Source organism: Cryptomeria japonica, chromosome 6 (assembly GCF_030272615.1).
Source record: "Cryptomeria japonica chromosome 6, Sugi_1.0, whole genome shotgun sequence".
Lineage (NCBI taxonomy): Eukaryota > Viridiplantae > Streptophyta > Pinopsida > Cupressales > Cupressaceae > Cryptomeria > Cryptomeria japonica.
This window is the reverse complement of record NC_081410.1, coordinates 380,823,304-380,849,271: the sequence shown is the minus strand read 5'-3', so window position 1 is coordinate 380,849,271 and position 25,968 is coordinate 380,823,304. Positions and strand designations below refer to the sequence as shown.

Sequence of the window (25,968 nt, the reverse complement as noted above, 5' to 3'; positions counted from 1 at the left end):
AAAATCTGAACCTCTGCTTCAGTGACCATTGTAACGCTCAAACCCACGTAGACTTCACTGCTTACCAGCGAAGGCGAAAAAGTGAAAATAAGAGAAAAATCAAAAGAAAAGAAATTGAAAAGCAAAGAAATATCAAATTGCTTGGCTTTGGGAATGCAAACACCTCTGCCGATTTTTCAAAAGAAAATTTATCGAAAACAGAGCAATCGCTGTGAGCTTATAGGTGATAACTCCGTCGGGGCTATAGACGCCTACTGGCAGCGAGGCTCTATCTAGGTTGCTTTTGAAGTCTGAGTCACTCTATGTAGCTTGCATTAACTAAACAATGATATTTCAGCTTTCTTTAAGCTTGAATGAATTTCACTGCACACACTTGATTCTCAAGGTTGGTGACTTGATTCAGTTTGCGACCTCATTTTTACTTTGAATCTGTCTTTTGTCATTTGGGTTGTTCTGTGGGGTATATATACCGGAGATTCTGGGGTTCGATCCGGATGGTCATCCTTGAAATGTTCAGGAACATTTCCCAGCCGAGTCGCCATTTGTTGTGCTCTCACACACACCACTGGTTTAGGGGACCCTCAGGTTTTTTTGGCAATCTCTCGAAAATCTCAAAAGGAAGACAATCGTGTGAAATACCTCAGTGGGCCAAAAAAGAATGTCCAAAGTTTGCAAAGGGACGTTAAAATCCCGAAATTCGCACTAAGGAGAAAAAATGCTAAAATGTCAAAAAAGTTTGCGAAATGCTCTCAAACCCTGATTTTCGCCATCTAAGGGTAAATCGCGATTTTTATAAAACTTCGAAAAAAGCCCTTAACTCCCGAAGTTTTCAAAAAGTGTAAAATCTCTGAAATTCGCCATAAAGGGCATAATTGTCAAATAGCTTTAGAAGTTTTCAAAATATTAGAAATCGCAGAGGTTTGAAAAGGACCCGAAAATGCTGAAGTTTAGCAACTAGGGCGAAAATTTTAATGTTTTAAAAGTTTCCAAAAGACCCTATTTCGCCGAGTTTTCAATGGGCAAAATCATGATTTTTGTAAAATTCGAAAAACCATTAAAAACCCCGAAGTTTTAACGAAGTAAATCGCGAAAAAGTTAAAATTTGCAAAATACGTAAAATCGCTGAAGTAGCATGAAGTGGAAATCGCCGAGGTTTTATCCAAAGGAAATCGCGAAAGCTTTAAAGTTGAAAAATAGACTAAAAACCCCGAAGTTCGCGACATAAGGAGAATCTGCGAAAAGTTTAGAAGTTTAAAGTTTGCATAAAACCCATCCTAGTTTCGCCGAAATCGCGCAATAAGGAAATCGCAAGGTTAAATAGCTCGCGGAGAGAGAGCAATGTCGAAGTTCGGCATCTGAGGCGAGGTCGCAATACTCTAAGTTTGCATAAATGAACCCCTCTTTCGCCAAAGTTCGGCATCCATTTGAAAATCGCAATTTTAAAAGCTTGCAAACCTGCCTAAAGTCCCGAAGTATTGGCAAACAACGCGATTTATTATGAAGTCTAAAGCGCCGAACTTCGACCCAAATGTGTAAATCGCGAACCTATAAATCCTTGCGAAGATCATCCCCCCCTCCCCCCCCCCCGAAAATGTGAAAATAAAATAGTAAGGCGTTAACTTAAAATTTGCGGAAGTGCCATTTAGGCCGAATTTCGAAAACGTCTAAGTATGAACTTTTAAAAAACTTTTCGAATGCCCCTCTTGCCCGAAATTGCCAGGAACAACTAAATTCGCGGAAGGAGTAAAAGCATTAAACTTGGGAAATATTCAAATCACCCTCCAGGCGTTAAATTTAATGTTTGTTAAATTAATTTTAATTTTTCAAATTTATTTATTAAAATGGGATTAATGGTTTGCAGGTCGTAGGATGCCATCGCAGAGAACCAAGCAAAGGCTTGAAAATGCAAATCGAAGAAGGATCGCAACCAAGGCCAGGCGCTGGAAGATGGAGGAGAAAAGATGCAGCGCATGATCAAAGCGATGAAGCATTGGGAAGCGTGCCACCCGGGCAAGAAGTTAAAATTCACCATCAAAGACCGAAGAACACTCCGAATGCAATAGTCATGCATTCTCAGGAAAAGTACATAGCTGGATTTAACTCCAGAAGTTCAGTTTCTGTAAACTGAAACTGTTTTATTGTAAAACTGCCTGTGGGTCCTGCGCAGGATATTTTTGTGGACAGTTATGTCCAACTACCGGATAGACTCAAATTGAATCCAAATAGTGGCAGGTAGTTGGGATAGTAGTTGGATAGATGACTAAGAGCTTAATGGGCATGGGTTAAGGCTGCCAGCTTTTGGATGGCAGGTTGCAGCCCTTGGATGCAGTCCATCCTAGCCTTTGATTCAATATTGTAAAATCTATAAAAGGCAGAGGCCTTTCTTTTGTAAAGGGTTAGAGATTTTTGTTAGATAGTCAGACAGTTGGTTAGAATTTTGTAGCTAGATTTTATAAGTTAGAATAGATTAGATTTTAAGCATAGCATAGAGATGCTGCAGAAATTGTTGTAATAGCAGCTAAAGCAAATATATGAACATTGAAGTATGGTGTTTGTTGTCTTTGTTTTATTTAGTCTGTTTGCATGGTTTCTTTCAGCTGGTTAAATTTTAGAGTGCAGGGATTTTAATGGTGAAGTGTGGAGGGGTATTTGATGCATTTCTGGTTCATACCATTGGGGGTCTGCTGATTGTAGGTCACCGTGCATGGTTAGTCTAAACCCAAACTGTGCTTAGTTCAACTGTAGGTGTTTGTCTTAGGCTGCACCAGAATTGGGTGCCTAAAACGAGTGTCTCCGGTCTGAAAATCCTTCATCCCTTGGAGCTTGCACCGTTTTTGTCTAGTTGTGAGGGTATCTTTGGCGAAACAAGAACTAGTTTATCGAAATCTGTCTACTCGTTGCATCAGTTGTTATCATCCTTGTCCTTAGGCTTCCTGAACCCTTCCCTTTTTGGATTTTATTTCGTAGTCTGAGAATCACAACAGACCACCTTGTTGCAAAACGTAAGATCCCTTGTGTTCCCAGCAAATCACATCAATCATTGAGTAATCCCGTAGTCAAGACCTGACAATCAAAACCTTGAGGTCGTCCCCTTTGATCAACAAAACTAGCATTAGGGATTTCCTTATCTCAAGAGAGGATAGGATACTCAGCGAGTACATTCTATTCTGCGTTGGCCGGATGGAACCGTAGCAATGCGATTTCAGCCACGTCAACAGGTATGAGAAGCAGTGTGATAATACAACAAGGCAGAAGTGGACAATAATTAAGCAGCGATTCCTGACAAAGAATATGATAGTCGACCTCATAAAGATAGTCTGTTACATATTGCAGTCAGCATGGCATCACAAAGCTAATCATCGTATTAGTTAATATCCCAAAACCAATGCAAAGCTGGATAATTAAATAGTATTAACAATTGATTATCATCTATATTCAGCAATCACTATCATATGAAGAAGCATGGTATTGACCAAACAGTGATTATCTTATTGATGACTACAAGTATGAATAAGTTATGAGGACTAGGCACAATAGTAATCAGCGATTTCAAGTATGGACATCTTAATCAGGAGGTGCGGTGCTAACTAAGTAAAATCAATACACCAATTGTGAAAAGGCGTAGAGACAACGATTAGCAAGACTCATAGTCATGAAAACTACTAACTGATTATGTATAAGATGGTGCGATTAGTATCTAGAGGATTGTGATAACCCTACGGTATCACAAGATGTAAAATCACTTGCGGGGATGAGGATATTGTAAAGGAATAAATTAACATAAATAATACAAAGGAAATATATTAAATTTATGTTAATAAAGGGAATGTTATTTAAATAACTAATATTTCAATGGAAAGGTATTTAAATATATTTTTATATATATTATCGAATATATTAAAAAGAAATGGATATATTTAAAAAGGAAATTATACATAATATTTTTATATATTTAAAAAGAAATGCAATTAATATTTAGTATATTAAAAAGAAATAAAATATTGTATGAAATGTATTTAACATTTAATTTATTAAAAAGAAATAAATATTGTATGAAATGTAATTAACATTTAATATATTAAAAAGAAATAAATTGTAATTTATATATTAATATTTAATAACTTAATAAAGGGGAAATAAGGCAGTCCCAAACGGGCTGGGTTACCTCCGCACCCCTTCATGCGGAAGGGGCCCGTGGAGGGGCACAACCCCTCACGGGTTATAAAGGGAGGCAGCGATCAAGCTTAAAGGAAAAAGGAGGAAGGAAGCGGACTACGGGGGAAAAGAAAGAAGGTAATCAGGTTGCAAGGTAAGAATTCCTCCCTATTAAATAATAGGTATAATATATGATAGGTTTGTATTACTAATATTAATAGGTGGCATTAAGGGTAAAAGCTCATTAATACTTGTTAATATTATTTAATGAACATTGGGTAATGGGTAAAGTCCATTGATAGGTAATGTTAATGGTGGTCTAGTAAATATTAATACACATCTTAACGTATAGTATTCACTAGTCATAAAAATAGGGATAAGATATAATCTTGTAAGTGTTGTGACATAAGTTTGTATATTAAAGGATTATGAATACAAGGTATTTTAGGAAATATATTGCATATGTAAAGGATGGTTAATCATATTGATATATATATATATATATATATGTTAATTTAAAGAATACATTAAGAATTCATGTAACACAAAGGAAAGTTTATGAACTGAAAATGTTATATGACTTGGTTGACTGAAACTCAACCAAGAAGAGAAGGATCGGGTCAATCCCCTTTGAGGACTTGGATGATGGAGGCATCACCCAAGACAAGGAAAGGCAAGGGTCTTCCTTGGCTGGCTCGGGTGTAAGAGGTTATACCCAAGACAGGACTCAAAGGTCGGGCCGATCCCCTCTAAGGACTTGGATGATGAAGGAATCACCCAAGGCAAGGAAAGGCAAGGGTCTTCCTTGGAGGGCTTGGGTGTAAGAGGTTACACCCAAGACAGGATTCGAATTCAACTTCGATTTCCTGGAGGGCTTGGGACCAAGGGGTTCCAAGAGGGTGAGCCTCACGGCCGCCTAAGGACATACTTACGTATGGCATTGTATCCTTTTTTAGATGAGAATTATGATTATGTTAATTGAGCATTGAAGTTAGATTGCAATTTAGATTACTTATATATATATATATATGTTTGTTATGTTCTAACAATCTGTTTTGCAGGTTAATGATCTCTAACTAGTAGGGACATTACAAGGATCATATACCAATTATAAGGACAATGATTAATGAAGTCTAATCATTGTTATGAAGAGATTGATATTTAAGGGAGGTGACTAATCAAACCTCAAAGGTTGCCACCTTTTCCGATTTAGGAGATATAAGAGCACCTTTGGGAATTAGCATAATGGGGGGAAATATAACAAGACAGCGCTTTATTTAGAAATGACAAAAGGAAGGTGAAACGTGGTTAATAAGGTGGTATTCTGAATCTGCAAAAGGTATAAATAATAGGCAGACCAACTGGATGAACATCAATCACATACGAAGACCCAAACAAATATATAACTGACTCAATCCAATAATAGCAATGATGGAAAAAGAGATCATCACATGGCTAAGTGATTCATCGATAAACAATGATATTCAGTAATAATAGTAACGGACATCAGCAATTAAGCAAAACCGTGATGGCAAATTTGTGTATACTCCTCATTAGTGTGGTAGTGTGATTAAGGAAGGACAACATAGAGATGGTTTGCCGTTCATAGTGAAGTTCAAATGCAAGGATTTACATATTACAAGGTGAGCAAATTAAGGTGATGATTGCATCAGTGAAGACAGCAAGTTTCTTAATGAACAACATTGTTAAGAAGCAGCTGTTTAATGGGAAAGCTTTGATTCATAAATAGTAATGAGAAAAGAGTATGAGAAGATATAAGTGCAGACTTACGAAGTAAGCTAGAAGAGAATCTCAATTACATGATTTGAGTTTATTGATTCTTGTCACAACAATCCAAGGAAAATTATTACAATGAATCAAGATAAGTTCTATCTTTGGAACTATTCGTAAATCTTTAAGTTAAATATTATAATTAAATATATTCAGATTCGGTAAAATTATATTTATTAATATATATTACAATTCTCATTTCAATTTAAAATTGATGTCTCAGGACTAAACTATGGTAAGTCCCTAATGGGGACATTACATTGAGAGCCAGTTCTTATTAACTGCTCTTCTATCTTATCTGATTGATGGTGATTCACTGGATGCTTTGATTCCTTTCCTTTATATCTCTCAATGTGAGGGAGAGGTCACATGTCTTCATCATGTATGCCCTTTGGCAAGAGACACGCCCTTTTATCATTAGCACCCTTTAAAAGATTGCAACTCTTCATTATTTCTACCCTTGAAAGGGACACAACCTTTCACAATCAAATCTGCACTTCTTATTTAAATCAGATGTGCACTTCATATTTTAATCAGATCGACACTTCTGATTCCTAAATTGTCCCCCCTTCAAATGAGTTCTCTTCCCCCTTTTATACCTCATATTTGGGGGAGTTGCAACTTATCATTTCATGCCTTTTGCCCATTCATTAACTTCAATCAAATGTCAACTATATTTTATTATATTCTTTTATATTTTAATTTGATTTTAATTTTTATTCTTTTGTATCTAACTTTTATTATTATTATTGTTATTTATTATTGAATTATATTTCAAAGTGGGAACATTACTGTCCGCCCCACCTAAGATTGCTTGTCCTCAAGCAATGATCATGGAGTGTTCAAAATGACTTCAAATATGAAATGGCCTTGGAAACACACATGAAATAAACATGCTGGAAACATATCAGGCATGAACCAAACACGGAACATACACAGGGATATATGCAAACATGGAGGATACACGCAAATACATGTATTGTTGGTTTGCTTCTTATTGACTAGAATGATTCATTGATTAATGTTTACTTTGTAGGATGGCAGGATCAAAGCTCTGATACCTATTTGTGATGTCCCCTACTTGGAGGCAGGCTATTAATCAACAATTAATCTATATTATTGAAAGCATCATTAAGTATTATAACATCTTAATTTAAATGCTTAGATTAGTAGGTATTTTCATATAATTCCATGACCCTACATATCAGGGTCTTATCCCTATTACTTCTCTAACCTAAACTGAGGAGGGGAAATTATTGTGCTAGGGCGCTTAGAGATCAATCAACAAGCATGCTCCCTCAAGGTTTCTAGATGTAGGTTCTTACCCCATCTCAGGATTTCCTGACTTGTGAGGATTTAAACTGCCTTTCCCTACACAATCATTCTAATCCTTACCCAGGTATTAGCAGAAGAATCCAGGATTAGGCCCTTGATATATACATAGGCCGATTCACACATTATGAATACATATGATATTCTATCTATAGACCAATGCACATGTTATAAGTAGGTTTTAAGGGAATGTCTTATATATATATAGAATATCAATAGACCAATGCACATCTTATAACTAGGTTTTAAAGGAATGTCTTATACACACACACACACACATATATATATATGTACATATTACATATACATATACATATGATATTTTATCTATAGACCGATGCACACCCTATAACTAGGTTTTAAAGGAATGTCTTTGATATATCTATATATACATATGTATATACACATACACATACACATACACATACACATACACATACACACACACACACACACACACACATATATTATCTTATTCTGTAAATGTATTTATTTAACAGACATCAGAAAGACATACATCATACTAGGCTGTGCGCTCTAATGCTCTTAATGAACGATCAATAAATATTCCATAAGGACATCCATTCTATTCCATCCCTGATTCTTCCTTTTTTTTAATTTTGCTATCTTCTTCCCATCATGATTTTATATCCTTTGATTTCCCTCAAGGTATGTGACATTTGGATTGTAGAGACATGTTTTCCCATAAACATGCCTCTTTTAAACAAATCAAATTATATCTAATATCTTCTTTTAACAAACAAAACATACTTCTTGTCAATCGCAAACCTTTGGTTTAATACTCTTTAGTTCTTTTCATATATTAATTGATGTCTTTTTTAAGGGAGTCAACCATTCTTTATATCAATTGCTGTGTATTTATACTAATTATTATCACTGCTTTATGAGTAAACAATCTTTACTTGGGCACTGCTTAGTGATTATTAATATAAACAATTATAATCGCTGCTCTAGTTGTTGATAGTGACATATAATCGCTGGTCGCCTTATATAACAAGCATATCCTCATCATTTCCTTTTAACTGCTGTTGAACATGTCTTAGTAATAAAATCACTGTTTTATCAATCCATTCCCTGTCTATTAAGATCGTTTTCAGATTGCTCTTACTGGAAAAATCGTCTTTTCTCAAGACTTAATGATTTTTTCTAAGGTATTGGTATTCCTTTATGGCGGGGCGTGACAAAAGACTCCCCAATGGCTGTCATACTTCTATGTCAATGTGATCCAGGTCTAGTTCTTTCTTGCATTTGAACTTCAACATCCTCACTATCACTACTCAGATTGTTGCTCATGATTATTATAATAGGAATTATAAAGAGAGCTGAAAGTTAAAAAAAAAACAAAAAAACTAACAATGACCTCCCTATATGTTGAAAAACTTGAAAAAATATAAACAAATTGCAAAAACAAATGTAAGATGAAGAACTTACCTCTAGTGTAATGGGTTTGATGCCCTAGTCTCCTCTTTGAATTGCTTTGCTGCTCTTCTCTTAGTTTGCAAATGTTAAAATGATTGAGTTTTTTTCTATTTTGTGGTTTTGATGGATGCATGGTCCTTGTGGGCTTGCCCACCCCATTTTTTCATTTTAAATTGTGTGTTTTTTTTAAAAAATGTCCATTTTGTGTTGGGTCATAGCGGATGGCTAGCATGTGCTCTTTTTTGTCATTTCAAGAGAAGGGGGATGGTGAGGGGACGTTTCTTGGACATCCTCGCATCCCTGAAATGCCCCTACAGGTTTTTGGCGCAAGGGACACGTCCCTGTGGAGCATACCTTTTTTCCCTACAGTGTGGTCTGCTTTTGCTTGCTCTTCAATATATGCCAAGACTTGTGCATCTGGAAGGCCTTAATCATTTGGGTTGGAACAAAATATGATGCCTTGGTTAGGGATAAAGCACAAATGGGCTTTCACTTGACTATATGAGCTCGAATATCTTGCTTTGCCATGACCACAAATCCAAATGTAACCATTGCCGCTTGGTAGTTTTTGTACCATTTCAACATATTCCCAAAGGGGAGAGTGTGGGTCTATTTTGAAGCAGGGTTGGCTCCTAGGGCTAGAAATAATAATTATTTTAAATTTTTAATAACTAAGACAAGTTCAATAAACAATAAATTCAAAACAAACCAAAAGGCAAAAACTTCAAAACAAAATAAGAGATTTCATTTGTAAAAAATGAAAGGAAAGAAAAACCATAAACTTCAAAAAACCTACCTTCTTTGAAGAAATATTCCTCTATGGTCTCTTTGACAACAAACCAATTCTTGCAAATGCCTAGGAATAGCACAACAAGCAGCTTGGAGCATTCAACAATCGATCTTCAACTCTATTTGTACAATGGCAAGCAAAAAAAAAAGTTTAGTAATGGAGAATTTTTTTATTTGTTTTTCATTCACAATAGCAAAATTGGGATAGGTTTTGCCTTTTAGATATTTTGTATGACAAAAATTAGGGTTGGAGGAGCAAATTCAGCTTCTTACATTAAAAAGAAAATTAAAAAAGTCAAAAAAAAAGATTTGAGCCAATTCAGTGGATACGCCAGTTTTGGGACAAAATTTGTCCCAAGTTCAGCAAGGCCAGACCCACAGGTTGTGGCCGGAACCTTGTCTAGACCCACAGCAAACCAGCCTAGGACCCTGGACTGGGTTTGAACTGGACTGGGACTCGGGTTCTTCTGCAGTTGAACCAGTAATGTGTTATGTGAATGATGCAATCTCTTCAGGATATGTGAAAATCAAGAGGGTGTTGGATTGCTCCTCACATTAAACAAAATGCCTTTTGGAAGGAGCTTTAGAATACAAGCTCTAGCTATAAATGAGAGAAGAATTGCTCTCTCCAAGTACCTAAAATAATTAAACCCAAAGAAGAGATAAAAAGGCAAAACAGTTGGACAACTTCAGTCAGCAAGGCCAGCCAGGCTTGCCATAGGTCCACAAGCAGCAGAAACTGATTAAAATAGACTAGGAATGTCACATGGTCCCTCTTCTATGTACTACCATGCAGCATCTATCATATTCAGCTTCTAGGCACTCAATAGGTACCTTCACTGCCTAAACTCTCACCAACCCTTGGCACTGTAACTTCTAATGCAGCCCCAATGTGAGAGCAAACCTGCTTCTATTAACTTCTAATGCAGTCTCTAATGTGAAGGAAAACTTGCCTTTAATTTCTCCTAAATATTATACATAATACAATTTACTAGCAGATATTTGCCATCTATCCCCCCATTTGAGAAGTCCCTCACTTTCATTTGTAGACTACTAGCAAAGCTCTCTTCTATTACCTTAAATCTTGAGTAGCTCGAGATATCCTCATATAGAATTTAAGAACATAGCCCACACAACTACCATTATTTATTGGATATTAGGATTGCAATCATTACTCCATTTGTGGAAAGTATTTTTTGATGTTAGGGTGCAGACATAATATTACACCATTTGTGACTTCTCTCTCATCTTAACCCTTCTGTTGATGGTAGCACTGTAGACCTGAGCAAGAACAATGGAGAACAAGGTCTACAAAACCCCTTTCTTAATAAGCTCGTCACACATCAGATCACATTTATTTAACAGCAAGAAAAATGCATTGATACATTTGAAAATCTGTTGCACAATGACCTTGACAACAAAAGAGTGACAGAGATCAAGATCATGCAGGAAATGAGGTTAAAATGCCACTAAATGGCATGTCCTGCAGGGAGAAAATTCAATGGACGTCAGCAAAGAGAGTAATTCCCATTTGTATGCCATAAGCTCATCACTCATAGCCCAACTGGCCATTATATGACACCATGTGTACTAGAGAAAATTCTACTCCAAATTACATGGAGAGAGATCATGTGATCATTCCACTGTAGCAAATGGAAATGAAATCTACTTTTAATGGGTATAAAAAATAATTTTACATTACCTTTGGTACATTTTAATCTGTAGCACTTTGTTCCATAGTTTTGAATTTGTGACTCAGCAAATTCAATAGTCTCAATTTGGACTTGGATTCAATTACTGCGTAAAAATGCAAAGAAACCTGGAATTTAAAAGAGAAAAAAAAATCTTAAAGTCACTAAGAAAAAACATATAAATTTTATGCAAAATACAGTTACAAAATCTATGGAATGACTTTGTAGAATGTTGAGTGTTTTCCATTAGATTTGATTAAAAGGGAGTATAATGTTGCATCAACATGTGATTACAACCACCAATAAGTAATAACTTGATACGAATCAGATGATTGAAAATCATCATAAAAAATTACAATATCATTGAAGTCACAACATTTTACAGTTTTCTCTTCCCATATACATTCTAATGAGGATTGGAGTCCTATTCCTCCATGTTGTTTATGGCATTGGCTTTGCCCTTGAATTGAAAGGCAATGACTGCTCCTTAGGAACATCATCAGCCTTAGCCTTTGCTTGTCTCCCAAATTCAGCTATATCATCTTTTGAAAGAATGGGGATTGTTTTGAGGGTAGGCCACTAGCCATATGGATCATTGTCATTCAATTCTATCCACTTATGACTAATTGAGCCCTCATTTTTTGAGATAAGGCATAGGTTGTATTGCATGAAGACAAGGTCATTGAGGATCTTTTATATTAACCCATTGCACATCTTCATATGAATGGAATCAAATGAACTCCAATTGCATTCACATCCAAAATCGCTACAAGGTAGAGACAAAATTTGAAGGTATAGGGTTTTTCCACCCAAATCTTTTTACCAAGAATCTATAAAAGAAAGCATTTCAAGTTTGCAATTTAACATAAAGCTTAAAAAAATAAACAATATCTAGTAATTACAATTTAGAAAATCTGAACTTAAAAGATGCAGTTTATTTAAATAGAAGTTTGAAGTTAACTTGACAATCTCATTAATGCTCTTTGCAAAGACATCAAAAATTATTTTCATGATCTTCTCTCCATCTAGGTTCTTTGAATAAGCATAATGCATCCATGCTTTGATCACAAACATTTGCTTCACAGCTTTTATTAAACCATGAATAATCTACAAGGCGATGAAACTAGTTGCAAACCTTTTGGTACCCTTTCACCCAAGCTCCTTCTCATTAATGTTCTTTCATCAAGTTGAGGACCTAGGGGTGATTGTAGATATATTTTTTGTTATTCTTGGTTCCACCACAGACTTCACCCAATAAAGTTTGCCTATGTCCTCCAAGAGAATCTTAGGGCAATATGCAATGCAATTGGTCCATTAAAGTGATGGGTGTCTATTTTCAAGGAGTCACCTTAAAGCTACATATGCTATTGCGTTATCTATTACCACTTGAACCACATTCTCCATGCCCTCTAGTACAACCTCCAACATTTTACCTAGATTCTCCTCATTTTTTATTATTCTTGAGGCAGCAATTGACTTCAAGAACACCAACTAAATACCTAGACCAACTAGAATACTGATGGGCATGCAATTCCTTCCATCAGTCCACCCATCAAATGGTATTTTGTATCCATAATTTCTTCTGCTATTCCACAAAAGATTGTGTATTTGTCATTGACTTTTGGGCAGTGAGCTATTTAATTCATGTTAACTAGGCATCTTTTACCCTTTTCTTGTAATGATCAAGGATGTGACTGAATTTTCCTAATATGGGATTCTTGCCATGTTGAATAGAAAGTTGTAATATCAAATCATGTCTGCCTCCTCATTTGTCCTTGTTCCAACTTGTACCTTTGATTGCAATCTATGGGCTTGGTGTGTTTTGTGGCACAAAAAGGTTCCACATACAACTAGAACTTGATGAAGTGGACGAGCTGTGAATTCGTGGACCATGACAGGAGCTCACAATCTTTGTACCTATATCTTCCTCTAATTCTCATGCCATTTTAGGATTTATTATTAATGAAGTTGTTGCTTGTGGCCTCATCTTATCTAATCTTTTTTTGCTTGATCTTTTTTGCAAGGTGATAGTGAGGTTATTGATGCTTCTATTCACCTTGAACCCACAATAGTAGCAAATGACTATTCTTGTGGTTGGTCCTAGTCAAAATTTGATGACTTGAACTCGGTGCAGACTTAGTAGCCCAAAATTTGGACTTAGACTTAGGACTCGGTATGGACTTGGCAAAGAAATCCATAGTTTTACAAAAAAAAACAAATTAATGCATGTAGAGAACATAAAAGCCTAATTTGACTATCAATTTGTCATACATGTCATATGATCTTCAAACACTCAATATTTGTGATTTCATAATTCATACTCATAGTCTCAAACTTTCAAACATATAACAGCATCATAAGTTTATAAATGCTTACATATAATGATATGTCAAAATGAGAAAAACAACCAAATACAATCTACATCTTCCTCTTTCTCCTCCTAATGTAACTCAATTTGTTAGGCCTCAAACTAAAAGGTGCTACAGTATCAAAATGATGATGAATTGTATCTTCAACATTGTCTTTTTGGATCTCAAATGCTCGTCTTCTTCTCTCCTTCCTTTCCTATTTTGGTGTTCAGACCTGTTTTGGACAAGATAGGACAAAACAAAGAAGTGAAGAAAAAGTCACTTTTTAACATTTTTATTACCTCCCTAGCTGCACCCAAGTGAACCTGAGTGTCTGCAACCAGAATTCGGGAGTCCGAGTGATGGCGCGAGACTCAGATGAGTACTCTCCTGAACTCTTCTGGACTTGCCACGGGAATCAGTGGCAACTGGCAAGTGGAATCAGGAGTTTGGAGAGTTATGGAGAGTACTCGCAAAGTCCTCAAGCTATAGTCCTGGTATACCTTACTTCCAAGTGGTGTCTCTTCCACCACGATTATCACTTCCCATTGCCATTTGGATGAAATTGCAAACCCTAACATTGAAAAATCAAGATAGACAAATTAATTGTTGAAAATTCTAGCATTGAAATATTTAAAAAATTGCAGAATCTTGGCTTTGAAAATTAAGAAAAAGGACAAAATTTAAAATGCAACCATTACAGTATTTGGAAATGCATAAGAAATCGAATGCTGATGCCTAAAAAAAGGGAAAAATTCAAAAAACAAACCATACTAAAAGAATTTGCAGAAAATTCTCTTCAATTCCTTTAATCATAAGATCAAAGATATCAAATGCAACTGTGAATGACAAGGGAGGATGCAATTAAATAAACCTATTCTTAACATTATTTTAGTGTTTATTGCATGCATGCAATATGTTTCGTGTGTTTGGATATGTCTGCTGCATGCAGGTGAGTTTGTGTTGGTAACTTGCCAACTCTGATGAGCACTTGCCATAGGATTGTCTGCACATGGAAGGTGAGTCCAAGCTTGAATCACTCAGCCACTCTTTCCCCTTACAGTACTCATGAGCAGAGCAAGTATTTGATGAGTATTGAAAATATGCTTTGCTCATCAGATGTGGTGGCCCTGAAAGATTATTAACTCTTTAGGTAACAATATAATTTGTAGATATTATCATCGTGCTAGATCCAGTAGTAACATGTTAAGTATATGACAGCTCTTTTATTTGGAATTTATGTATGGGATTAGTTTGTATTTTGAAGGATGCTTTGGAGGCTGGAAGATAGTTTCTAAAGACAGATATTAAATTCCATGAGCTATTCTCCCATATGCCCTGTTTTAAATTTTACCAGGATCTAGACTTATTGTACCTTTCTTTCTTGCATATAAGATGACCTTGAATTTTATCAAAAATAAAATGTCTGCTTCTTTCTTTCAATTTAATCACTTCAAATATATTTCTTGCCAGTTTTTTCATCACATTTTTAATATACAAATTCAAAGACATCCAACTTAATCTTATCTGATATACCATTCAATCTCATTGTTTTTAACTTTTTACAATATTACTTGTACATATTTTTCTCATAGTTCTCTGAGATTTTTCACTTGGATTCCATCGCAGGTCATGGCAAGGACACTACAGAATTGAAGAGATTAAATAATCTTGCAACTTTTCAAAGGAAGGCACTTTTACATGCTCTCTCCTGTATGTATATTTTTAATTTCATTGAATGATATCTAAAGATACATAATTAGTTAGTTCCAGGAATTTTGTGTTTTTGTCGAGGACTATCAATTCAATACTAGAGCTGTCACTTTGGGAAGTTATATTCATAAAGCGCATACACCCATGCACTCTTTCACAACCATAGGAAAGGACATAATATTAGACATTTGATATATTTATATTAAGAACAGTGGAATCTCAAGTGTTAAGTAAGGTGAACCTTTGTAGTAGATTTTTTGACATCTTATAATGGTTTGTGTTTTGGTATGTTTATCACAACTTCCTTGTTAGTCATAAATAGTTACCATTTGCTAGAACATTGTCAGATTTTACAGTAAGAATCTGAAAAATTGAAATACAGACTATGGATCGCAAACTTTATATGGCTTCTTCACAATTTTCCAAATAGAAAATGCTAGGATTCCAGGGTCAAATCTACAGTCTAACAAGTTTTGAGGTTTACAGTTATAGTAGTGAAGATTGGAATATTACCTAACTCTACTTTGAAACATTAAAACTATTTCTCCCTTTGGTAGTCACTCTCTGTGCCTTTTCCTCTCAAAACTGGCTGCAATTGTATGTTACGGTGGATTGTGTAATTGCACAAATTCCTTATGCTATATTTACTCCTACAACAAAAGGATCGAATATGAAAGAGAAGCTTCATCATGTATACATCAGAACTATATGTGAGAAAGACGGTCATCGTATATACAGATTTATATAACAAAATCTAATGGAAATAGGATTGTCCTAATTGATATTCTCTATAATGTGTGTGGTCTCCGTTATGGTAGACGTGCCTCAGGCTCATATGATACTCAAAAGAATTGTGGATGGAGAACCTGATGGATTGTTCTGTATATAGTGATTTCAGAATATACAATCCCAGTCATATGAAGGAAATGGCAGATACATTTTTTTAATGCAATGATCTGTATGCATTCTCACTCATAAGTACATCAACTTAAGTCATGACATTGTAACTCAGATGCCCTGTGACAAAACATATTACATTCTTTATATTGCTTTCTAGTGGAATTGAATGCTAAAAGTCATTGTAAATTTATGACAGTAGCAATTGTTTGAAGCAAAGAGAAATAGATAACAAGTTACCGAACAAAAAGTTTATCAAGTATGAACTGCAGGGGCTGGCTTAATCTTTTTACAGCATCACAGAGATTTGAAGCCAGTTTAGCTGGATCGATTGATATCATGGTTTTGGCGGTGTGGACCATGAAACAGATAATGTGCATGGATTTTATTGTCATAAATGTCTCTCAGAAATTAAGAATACAATATATGTTATTGTATTGGAGTATATTTTCTATAATCTTTGGATCTACTTTACAGGGGTATTCCTACTGTTGGAAGTTTGACTTTCATTATAATGAATTAATGGTTGTATTCATGATTTCATTGTTTGGTGTTAACCTGCTGAGACATGGTACTTGATATGTATTGTTTTGTGGCTGGATTTGTTTAGAATAAATCAACTTGAGGGCACTTACAATTGGGCTTCCATTGGCTTGTGTACAAGAAATCTTTTCCCTTATAATGTTAGATTGATTAGGGCACTGTTTATATTTAACAAATATTTAGACAAGGTATTGTTGTATTGGCATTCACTTGAGTTGTTTAAGCCATTTTTATGTGAGGAAGTTCATACCCTTAATATTGTTAGGATTTTAATTTGCACCTTTATGTGTGACACAATATGAAATAAATGTGTAGAAAAACCACTCTTCGAATTAGAAGGAGAGCTCCTTGTAAATTAAAAACTAACTGGATAATATGGACTTGCAATTTACAATTTGTACAATGATTTTTGAGGTGGTTCACTTTTTTGTTGAATAAAATTTAAATGTGTATTTTTTTGGATTTGCCTATGGTAAAGGTGGAGACACTCTTTTAAGATAAAGAAAAGGATTTTACGTTTTTTTACTTAAAACAAATTGAATGACAACATGGTTATGCCGTTCAGTTAGAAATGGAGACTGAGTGCGGTTTAGTACACATGGAGCTGAATAGGCTTAATGCAAGTCTGATGTTATCAACTTTTCTGTTTTCGGGTGTGGCACTTGTACCTATATTCTTGATGAAAGGCCCATTTGCATTATATTAAAAAAGTCACCATTTGTTGGTTATGTTAAAGGTTGTTTCCTTCTTGTTCCTAAGAACAAGGAGTTATCTTCAATAGGTATGTTTTATTTGAGGACTATTGCTTAGCCTATTTGGCAAGGATGACTTTGACTTCTTCTCTAGTAATCTTCTTTATTGCATCCTTCAGGTTGCTTCTATTTTAAAATACTGAGAATGAAGGGCAACAATTAGTTCCACTGCCCGCCAACCCCACCACCATTTCCCATACCTCCAATGACCCACTCCAGCTCATGTCACATGCCTCTTCGCAAGTGGTTTAATTTTCTGTGAGCTGCTGCAAGTGGTATGCTAGTGATCCTTTGCACAACAACATTGCATGTCAATGAATTGATTGTAATGAGTTGTTTGATTTGATGAATGTGGATATTAGCAGGCTGATCCTGCAGGAATCCAAACTCTGAAAGTATCTAGTATTACATCTATGTCTACCCCAACATCACAATCAGCATGTTTGGCATTAGTATCATCTTTTGTTTTAATACCAGAACTTGAACATGTCTTCAGGAGCTTCACTATAAATTCGGATCCAAATTTCATATTACCTATTAAGAAGACAATTTGTTTAAAAAGCCTTACTAGCAAACAATTAGTCATAGCTGAATTGAAAGATCAAATGAAGTTGCTAAAATATAAAAAGATTGAAAGATATATTCAAACTTGAATTCAAAACGAAATCAGAACATTCTTAAGCGATTCACCTTAACTCAAATTCAAAATAGAAAGTTTCTTAATCAAACTCAAAATGGAGATAGAAGTTGCCTTTAAAGGACTGAGTTCAACTGAGCATCAAAATTGGAAACTTTCCAAGAGACTCAAATCAAGTTCATCCATTGAATGTCCAGGTTCGATGTATGAAGGTCAAATTAGAAACAAATCAAGTTCGATTTAGGATGCATGAGTTGTATTTCTAAGTGCAGAATTCGAACTCTTTCAAGGTTTTATATTTATAATGAAGTGCTCATTCATTTTATTCATGATAGAGTTTGAACTTTGGAAAGCAAGTTGAGAAGATTTTGGAGAGTTTTTGTGCAGGTCTGAAGGTTTACAGCAAGATTTTCAAGGTTTAGACACAGTTTGGAGAAGGATTTTGATAGTATTTTGAAGCACAACCTCTGATTTTCCATCACGAACAGCATTTCTTCTTTTCTTTTTCATTCTTTTGAATGTGAAGTTTGGTTTTATGGGCAGGATATCAGGTTTCTTAACCTGATTTTGCAAGATTTTTGAAAGAAAGGACTAAACACAATGAATTTCCCTTCTCTTCTTTCTTATTTTCTGTTCCATAAACCAATATTAATGCACACTTAAACGAATTTCTTGAACTTAGTTTATTCTCAGTTCTAATCAGACATGCAAGTTCCAAAGTTTGGTCATATCCAAGGGTTTTTCTGATGTTTTTGAAAATATCTGTGTTGGAGAGAGTAAAAATCAGAAAACACTTAGCTGCTAAAACTCCAAATCCCCACAAAGTACAGATTCTAACTTAATTTTGTTTAAATCTTGCAGATTTGGATGACCTCGGGAATTGGATCATCTCGCAAAGTCTAGATGAAGTTCCAAGTTGATAAGGATTCCCCTCTGGAATCGAAGATGAACTCCAAATGGAAGCAAGTGGGAAATACAAACCTCGGGCACATAAACCTTCGAGAATTCAAGAAGAGGATGCACGACACAGATACCTAGTTAACCATAACAATTGCACGGAGAATGATGCGAAATGGGATAGTGCAGGCCGCTGGTTTCCTTCCAGCAGCTAAATGTACCGAATTGATCATAGAATGTTTCAAACATTATAACTCGGAGAAAAGAGAGATAGTTGCTCCTGATGGAAGGATACTTGTAAATATTGGTGAAGTAGCAATCAGTGAGGCCTTCGACATCCCTGAATACCACAACACGGTCTATATGACCAGGGATGAAGCAACCCAATTATATCAGGATAATATGGAAGAGTATGAGGCTAACATCAACCATTCATGGTTGGAGAAGCCTAGAAAAAGTGTTTCGAAGATGCCTAAGACCCTCATCAGGCCTTATTTCAAAGAGGACTATGGAGACCTCATACTCTTGTTAAACAAAGTTATGGGCAGCTAGCAAGGTGCTCCCTTTGAGCCATGGATGTACTATTTTATCCATGAGGTGAATGTTGGAGTTAAGATGATTAACTGGGCAAAGATCATAAGTGACAATTTAGATGATCAATTAAGAAATCTGGAGAAGAATGGAACATTTTATATGAGTTCCTATTTGATCTATTCTTTAGCCCGAACATATAGATACAGAGGCCTTGTGTGTAGAGGAGCTGTTGGAAGTAAAGAAGACCAGTTCGATGTCTATGATTGTTATCCACAACTACACTTGGAGGAGAGGTTTCATTTGAAAAGGGTCAATGATGCATGCCTTGTGCATATCACAAGAACTCTTCAGGGAGGTCTTCATCAGCGATTATCTCAAGAGTCAAAGGATTTGATCAACAGGTTTGGGTATTGGTATATCCAATATCCCAGGTTCACCTACTTGAGAATCTAAGGATTCTCTGGACAGCCATACAAATTGCCCATGTTCCCTACAAACAAAATGATACTACTTGAGGTAGTAAGACATTTGGAAAATTTTATAATTGTGCAAAGAGGAAAACAAAAGACAGGAGCATCTTTTCCTCTCAGTATCGGGAATGGATTGGAGACCTGCCCATTAGCCCAAACTGCCACACATGCCGACAAGGAGATTCAATGGTACCCATTCTTTCAATATCAGGCAAGGAGTGATTTTGATCCTTTCCATCAGATGGGAAAGGTGAATGAAGTAAAATTTGAGCACAGGTCAGACCTCGAGGACTATTCGGTTAACATTGTTGATAACTTTGATGTGAGAAGGAGACTGTGGTCTAGAATTCCATTGAATCTGATCAGGGCATTCAAGGTATTCCGAGTGGCTGACCAAATTGAAGAAGAGAATGAATTCGAGCAACCACATTTTGCTAATTTGAAGAATGAACCTCTTGTTATAGTTGATTGGACAGATTCTAAAACATTTGACTTGGGTGATCTTATGAGACTTGTGATCAAATACCTTAAATGGTGGGCAGCTCAGAGAACAAAAGAGCTCAAAGCAAGGAACTTTGCCTTCACCTATGATCTCATGGGGATTGATGAGTCCATGTCTTCGAATCACTATGTTACATCCAGCCGTCCAAGGAATCGAGAAAGTGTTGGATCGAGGAAGAGGAAGGAGCCCACTGAGAACTCAATAAGAGCAAAAGGAAAGAAGATTATTGGAGAAGTAGATGTAAGTAGACGACTGAAGTCAAGTGAAGGTCATTCAACTATAAGTGCTTCATCCACCACTCCAGTTAGAGTTTTAATTGATGAGCAAGAGTTGGACAGTGAAATGGGAGGCAACGAGATGAGGGTTCTTTCTCCTCTAATTGAAGAAATCATGGAGGAACCAGTTCAGGAACCCATTATCACCAAGGTTGAGAACCCTGAACTTGAGACAAAATTCCTAGATGGCATAGTCACTGTGTCGAAAGGAGTTGAAGATAATTTTGATGAAAATAGTACGAAACAATCAACCATCCCTGATTGGTTGAAGGAGAGGATGAAAGCCAAGGTTCTTGAGAAAGTTCACTAAGTAGATAACACAGTGACACTCTTGGTTGAATTAGATGAATCAAGTAACGCGAGACCACCCAAGCCGGCTAAGAAGTTTTCTTTAATTCAAAGAAATAGTGCAGGAATCAGATCAGTTTAGGTGGCATTGCCAAGGGTAGATAAAGGTTTGAACAATATCACTCGTGAGGAATATGAGGTCACTACCATAAGCCTGGGTAAGACCACTAAGATCCAAGAGGTCCAGGAATTTCTGATGATTCTTGCAATACCATGAAAGAGAGGATAAACAAGGAAGTTGAAAAGAGAAAGAAGTTAGAGGCTGAGAATGAGCAATGGAAGAAATATGTCCATCACCTAACAAATCCTATTGATGGGGAGGAGGTAGCAGTTACTCCACCCATGCCCCTTCCACAAGAATCAATGAAAGATTATGAAGACATGAAGGCTATTTTTCAGAGAAGTTAAAGGATGGACTTCTAATGCCTCGGAGCGTGCTGACATACTTGTTAGAACTTAGTATTGACATATGACTACACCTCTTCCTTATTGAGCAGAATCCAGGACATAGCTGAAGCTTGGGAGGGTATTGAAGAAATACAGAACAAAATAATCCCATGCTTGAAGACCATCAGAGGGCTTTCCCAATAGGATGTAGTAGATGGAAAAGTCATTCAACCTGGTGACATATATGATTTCAGCACTTGGTACTTTGCTTTGACAACTAGGTTTGAATCTTTAAGGAAATCGGAAGCTAAGTGTTTGGAGATAAAAAAGACTCTCAGAAGTATTGAGGAGAAAGTCTTCCTCGTGGCAGCCATGATATTGTAGCAAAATGAAGTGCGAGAGAAACATTTGCATGCAAAGAATCTGAGGGCCAAGATTCAAGGGAACTTCTTCAAAGTTTCAGGGCCGATTCTCAAGGATGATCTCACCACGATTTCGAGATTCTTACTCATTGATGAGAACTTCCTAACACTGGTAGTTGACTGGGAGAATATTCTTGCCACATGTAGTGATGACATGGACATGGTTGATTACCAAATTTGCAGCTTGCCACATGTCACCATGGAGGAAGTTTGACCACTTGTGTCTAGATGCATTGAATTTGCAGCTTCCCAGAAAAGAAACTAGACACCCACTTCACTGAGATTAGCAGCTGTGCCACTTGTCCTGTTTTCTTTTGTTCAAACTAATAGAGTTTTTTTTTGGAAACCCTAATTATGGTTTTGATTTCAATCTGGGCCCTTGATCACTGTTTGATCTCAGCCGTTCAAAACTTTTGTGCGTCTATATAAGGTTTCCTCCTCTCATTTGGAGAGTGCGAGGTTTTTGAAACATTGTTACGAGAAGGTCATTTTGGATAATATATTGCTTGTGTGCTTTTTAGGCTTTGTAATCTCTATTATCTGAATGATTGGCAAGGTTTTCAATTTCTTCAACACAATAGATTAGCATTTACTTCAAGTTGTTAGATTGAATGCAAGATTTGATAAGTATTGATTTGTGGTGTATCTCCGCTCATACTTTTGATGGACAGATGATTTTTTTTCATTGTGTAAAGTTAGTCTGAGCTTTGCTTTGTGTATGCTTAACTTCCGATCATAAGCACATCCCTTGAAGATTGCATCCGCTTTGTGTAGTTGTCCTAAGTGAGGCGAAGCAAAGTGTGGTTATTGAGTTCACCTAGTCAATACCGTCTCTTGAATTCCTTGGAGTAGAGTAGACCTTCTAAACCCTTATCCTTTGGTCCTTTTTTTTTGAAAGTCTAAACCCAAAAATCCAAAAAATAAAAAGAGAGAAAAGAGAGAGAATAAAGAGCATCTATTGTCAAATTTTTCTAAACCCTAAATTCGTGAACCATTCTACGTAAGTCCCCCTTGTATTTCAGCAATACATCACCAAGTTAGCTACCCAACACAAAGTCGCTAGTTTGCATATATAAACCTCGGGGTTGCCGTATGGTCTTTCTCATGCAATCTTGGCATATCTATTGATTTTGATCAAGAGAGGGTAGAATGTCCTAGACATTTTGTTCTAATGTTTGGTGAATGATAAAACGTACACCAATAGTATCTTGATTGGTCATTCATATTGACTGATTATTATGTACATGTGTATTCTCTTAAAGACTAATTGGTATTTTTTTGTTACCCTCAGATGACACTCAAGATAACCATCTTGAATCACTCTTAGCTAGCATTATAATTATCACATTGAGTTTTGCATTATCTGCGATTAGAAGTTCAGTGTAAGCTTAACTGGTAATAATCTTTTATTTTATGCTAGTTCTTTCTAAACAGCCTAATACATTTTCTCCATAAACATGTTATGAAATTTCTTGGTTAATGCATATAGAGATTGTATTTCACGCCCTTCTGCGATTATCATACAAATTTGAACATACTGCAAGGTATTTACATTTGTTAAGCATTAGGCGAAAATGCATCGTAATACATTCACGCGAATTAAACTTAAAGGCAACTTTAATGAATTACAATTCACTATGCGATTTTGGATTTTTTAAATGGGCTAAAATATATATTGCATCTTCAATATATTGTAATACACATACAATTTAATTATAATTCATATAGTCTAAATAATAATAATACATATATATGTATTCCAACACGAGAAGCATCTATTATGAATGAAATTAAGTTTGTCAAAAATGGCTAAATGAATATAAATTTAATTAAGGAATTAATGACTATGGGTCAATATACCCAGGATTGAAGAAGCTGAATAAATTCATCACTATAAAGAATTAATCTCCTATATTTTCAAAATACACCAAATATCAGAATTAATGTGTAATACAAGCAAATATAAAATAAATGAATACTCACACAACGTTAATGTACAATGGTTAGACAATTAATTTAAAGATACAATAAAGCTAATTACTCACGAAGTGCATGTTAAGTTAAACATCAAAATACTATAGCAAACTCTAAATTCAATCCTAAAATCAACAACCGAATCCGTATTCTTCCAAATCCCCAAGGGAGATGGGCTGCTAGGGAGAGGCAGAGTAAATCCAGTCAAGGGGTGCCCTAAGGGTGAAGACTCCTCCTAAGTCTGGGTTGCGAGCCCTAAGGACGAGAGGATTGAGTCAAGTAATCTGGGACCTAAGAGAGAACTGGTGTCGAGCTCCCTAGGTAAGCAAGAACCTCTTCTGGGAAAAGGGACGGAATAGTTGACGAACAGGGATTGATCCTTAGAGTTGTTATTAATTTAGATTGAATTCACTTAAAATGAGATTATAACTTGTTTATTAATTGCTTATGCATAGATCCTAATTAGGGGACATTACAATTGGTATCAGAGCTACGTTCTTGCCAGCCTGAGGAACAAATTAATTTATGCACCGTACTAGGAGGGCTATTTTCAATATGAATGAACAATTGATTAATGAAATTAAATCCTTCATGGAAAGAACAAATCAAACGATTTTGGATCAAAATGCAAAGATTGATAAGCAAAATCAAACATTACTCCAAGCTCTACAGAACATAGGAAACACTACTCACAAAAACAACCCTCCCAATGAAAGGGATATCAGTTCGGGACAATCCAGAAATAATAATGGATCTTCTACACCTAGAATACCTAAACCCCCGTTCCTACCCAGGGATGACATTCCAAGGGAAGAAGAGGGAATGGGCTCTCTCTCCATTAGCACTGAAGATATTGCTAGAGCATATGGGAACTTGGACCCTGAAGTTAGACAACTCATAACATTTAGAGAGTTTTGTGAAGCCAAGAGGCAAGAGGTACCTATAAGAAGAAACAAACAACCAAATAAAGAATTGAGACATAAGGTGAATAGGGTAACACTTCCTAACTTTGATGGGACAGGAAAGATTACAACCCATGCCTGGTTACAAAAGTTAGATACCTATCTCACACTCAACCAAATGACAGAGGAAGATGCACTCCAATTTGCCATCCTCCATTTGGAAGGTCTCGCTCTTGATTGGTGGCATCATGGGCTCATCACCCAAGGGCATAAAAAAATAACCTCCTATGAAGAATTTTCACAAAAACTTATTAAGAGGTTTGAGAGGAGACACCCCCAGGAAGATTTCAAACAACTGACACACTTAAGGCAGCAGGGATGTCTAGAGAGTTACATAGCTGAATTTCAGAAAATATCAGTTCGAGTTTCAGGGGTTGAAGAGGATAGGCTTACCTACTTATTTGTGGAAGGATTGAGGGATTCACTCAAAGGGCTGATAAGAGCACTCAACCCCCTATCTCTTGAAGATGCTGTGGAGAAAGCGTTGAATTTAGAAGTATCCACAACTAGTAGTAAACCCTCCTTCAACCAAGGTAAATCATTCTCCAAAAAGGGTGAAATACACAAACCATCACAGACTAGGGAGGAGCGTGAGGAGCTCAAAAAGAAAAACCTATGCTACACATGTAAAGAGCCATGGAAACCAGGTCATTCCTGCACTAGAAAGGAAAAACCTTGTTATCATTGTAAGGAGAAATGGGAACCAGGCCACCGATGTGGAAAAAGGGGTCGAGTCCAAATGATGGAAGTCACGTCTGATGAAGAGTTAGAGGAAAATAATAATAACAAAAGGGCTAAAACTAAAGAAAATCATGTAACCATAGCCACCATCACTCATACTTGCAAAAATCAACTATTCCGCATCAAAAGTACACTTAGAGGACAAAGAATAATAGCCCTAGTGGATAGTGGATCATCCCACAACTTTATTAGTGAAGACTTAGTAACAAAAAGGAAGATTAAAACCGAATACTTTGAAGGATTTACAGCAGCAACAGCCACAGGAGATATGATCCAATGCAACAAGATAGTTCCCCAATTGGAACTTCTCCTAGGCAAACATCCCATCAAGGAGGATTTCTATGTAGTACCCCTAGATGCAGACCTGA

At 36.1% G+C, this 25,968-nt stretch overlaps 1 protein-coding gene across 1 annotated transcript in view; it reads left to right on the top strand.

The window, feature by feature from the left end:
* The window catches only part of LOC131067385 (25S rRNA (cytosine-C(5))-methyltransferase NSUN5), a 246,450-nt gene that overhangs the window by 205,580 nt on the left and 14,902 nt on the right, over positions 1-25,968 (top strand). The window contains exon 11 of the mRNA XM_058002363.2: positions 15,176-15,259. Coding sequence (XP_057858346.2) covers positions 15,176-15,259 — 84 coding nt within the window. The remainder of the gene's footprint in view (positions 1-15,175; positions 15,260-25,968) is intronic.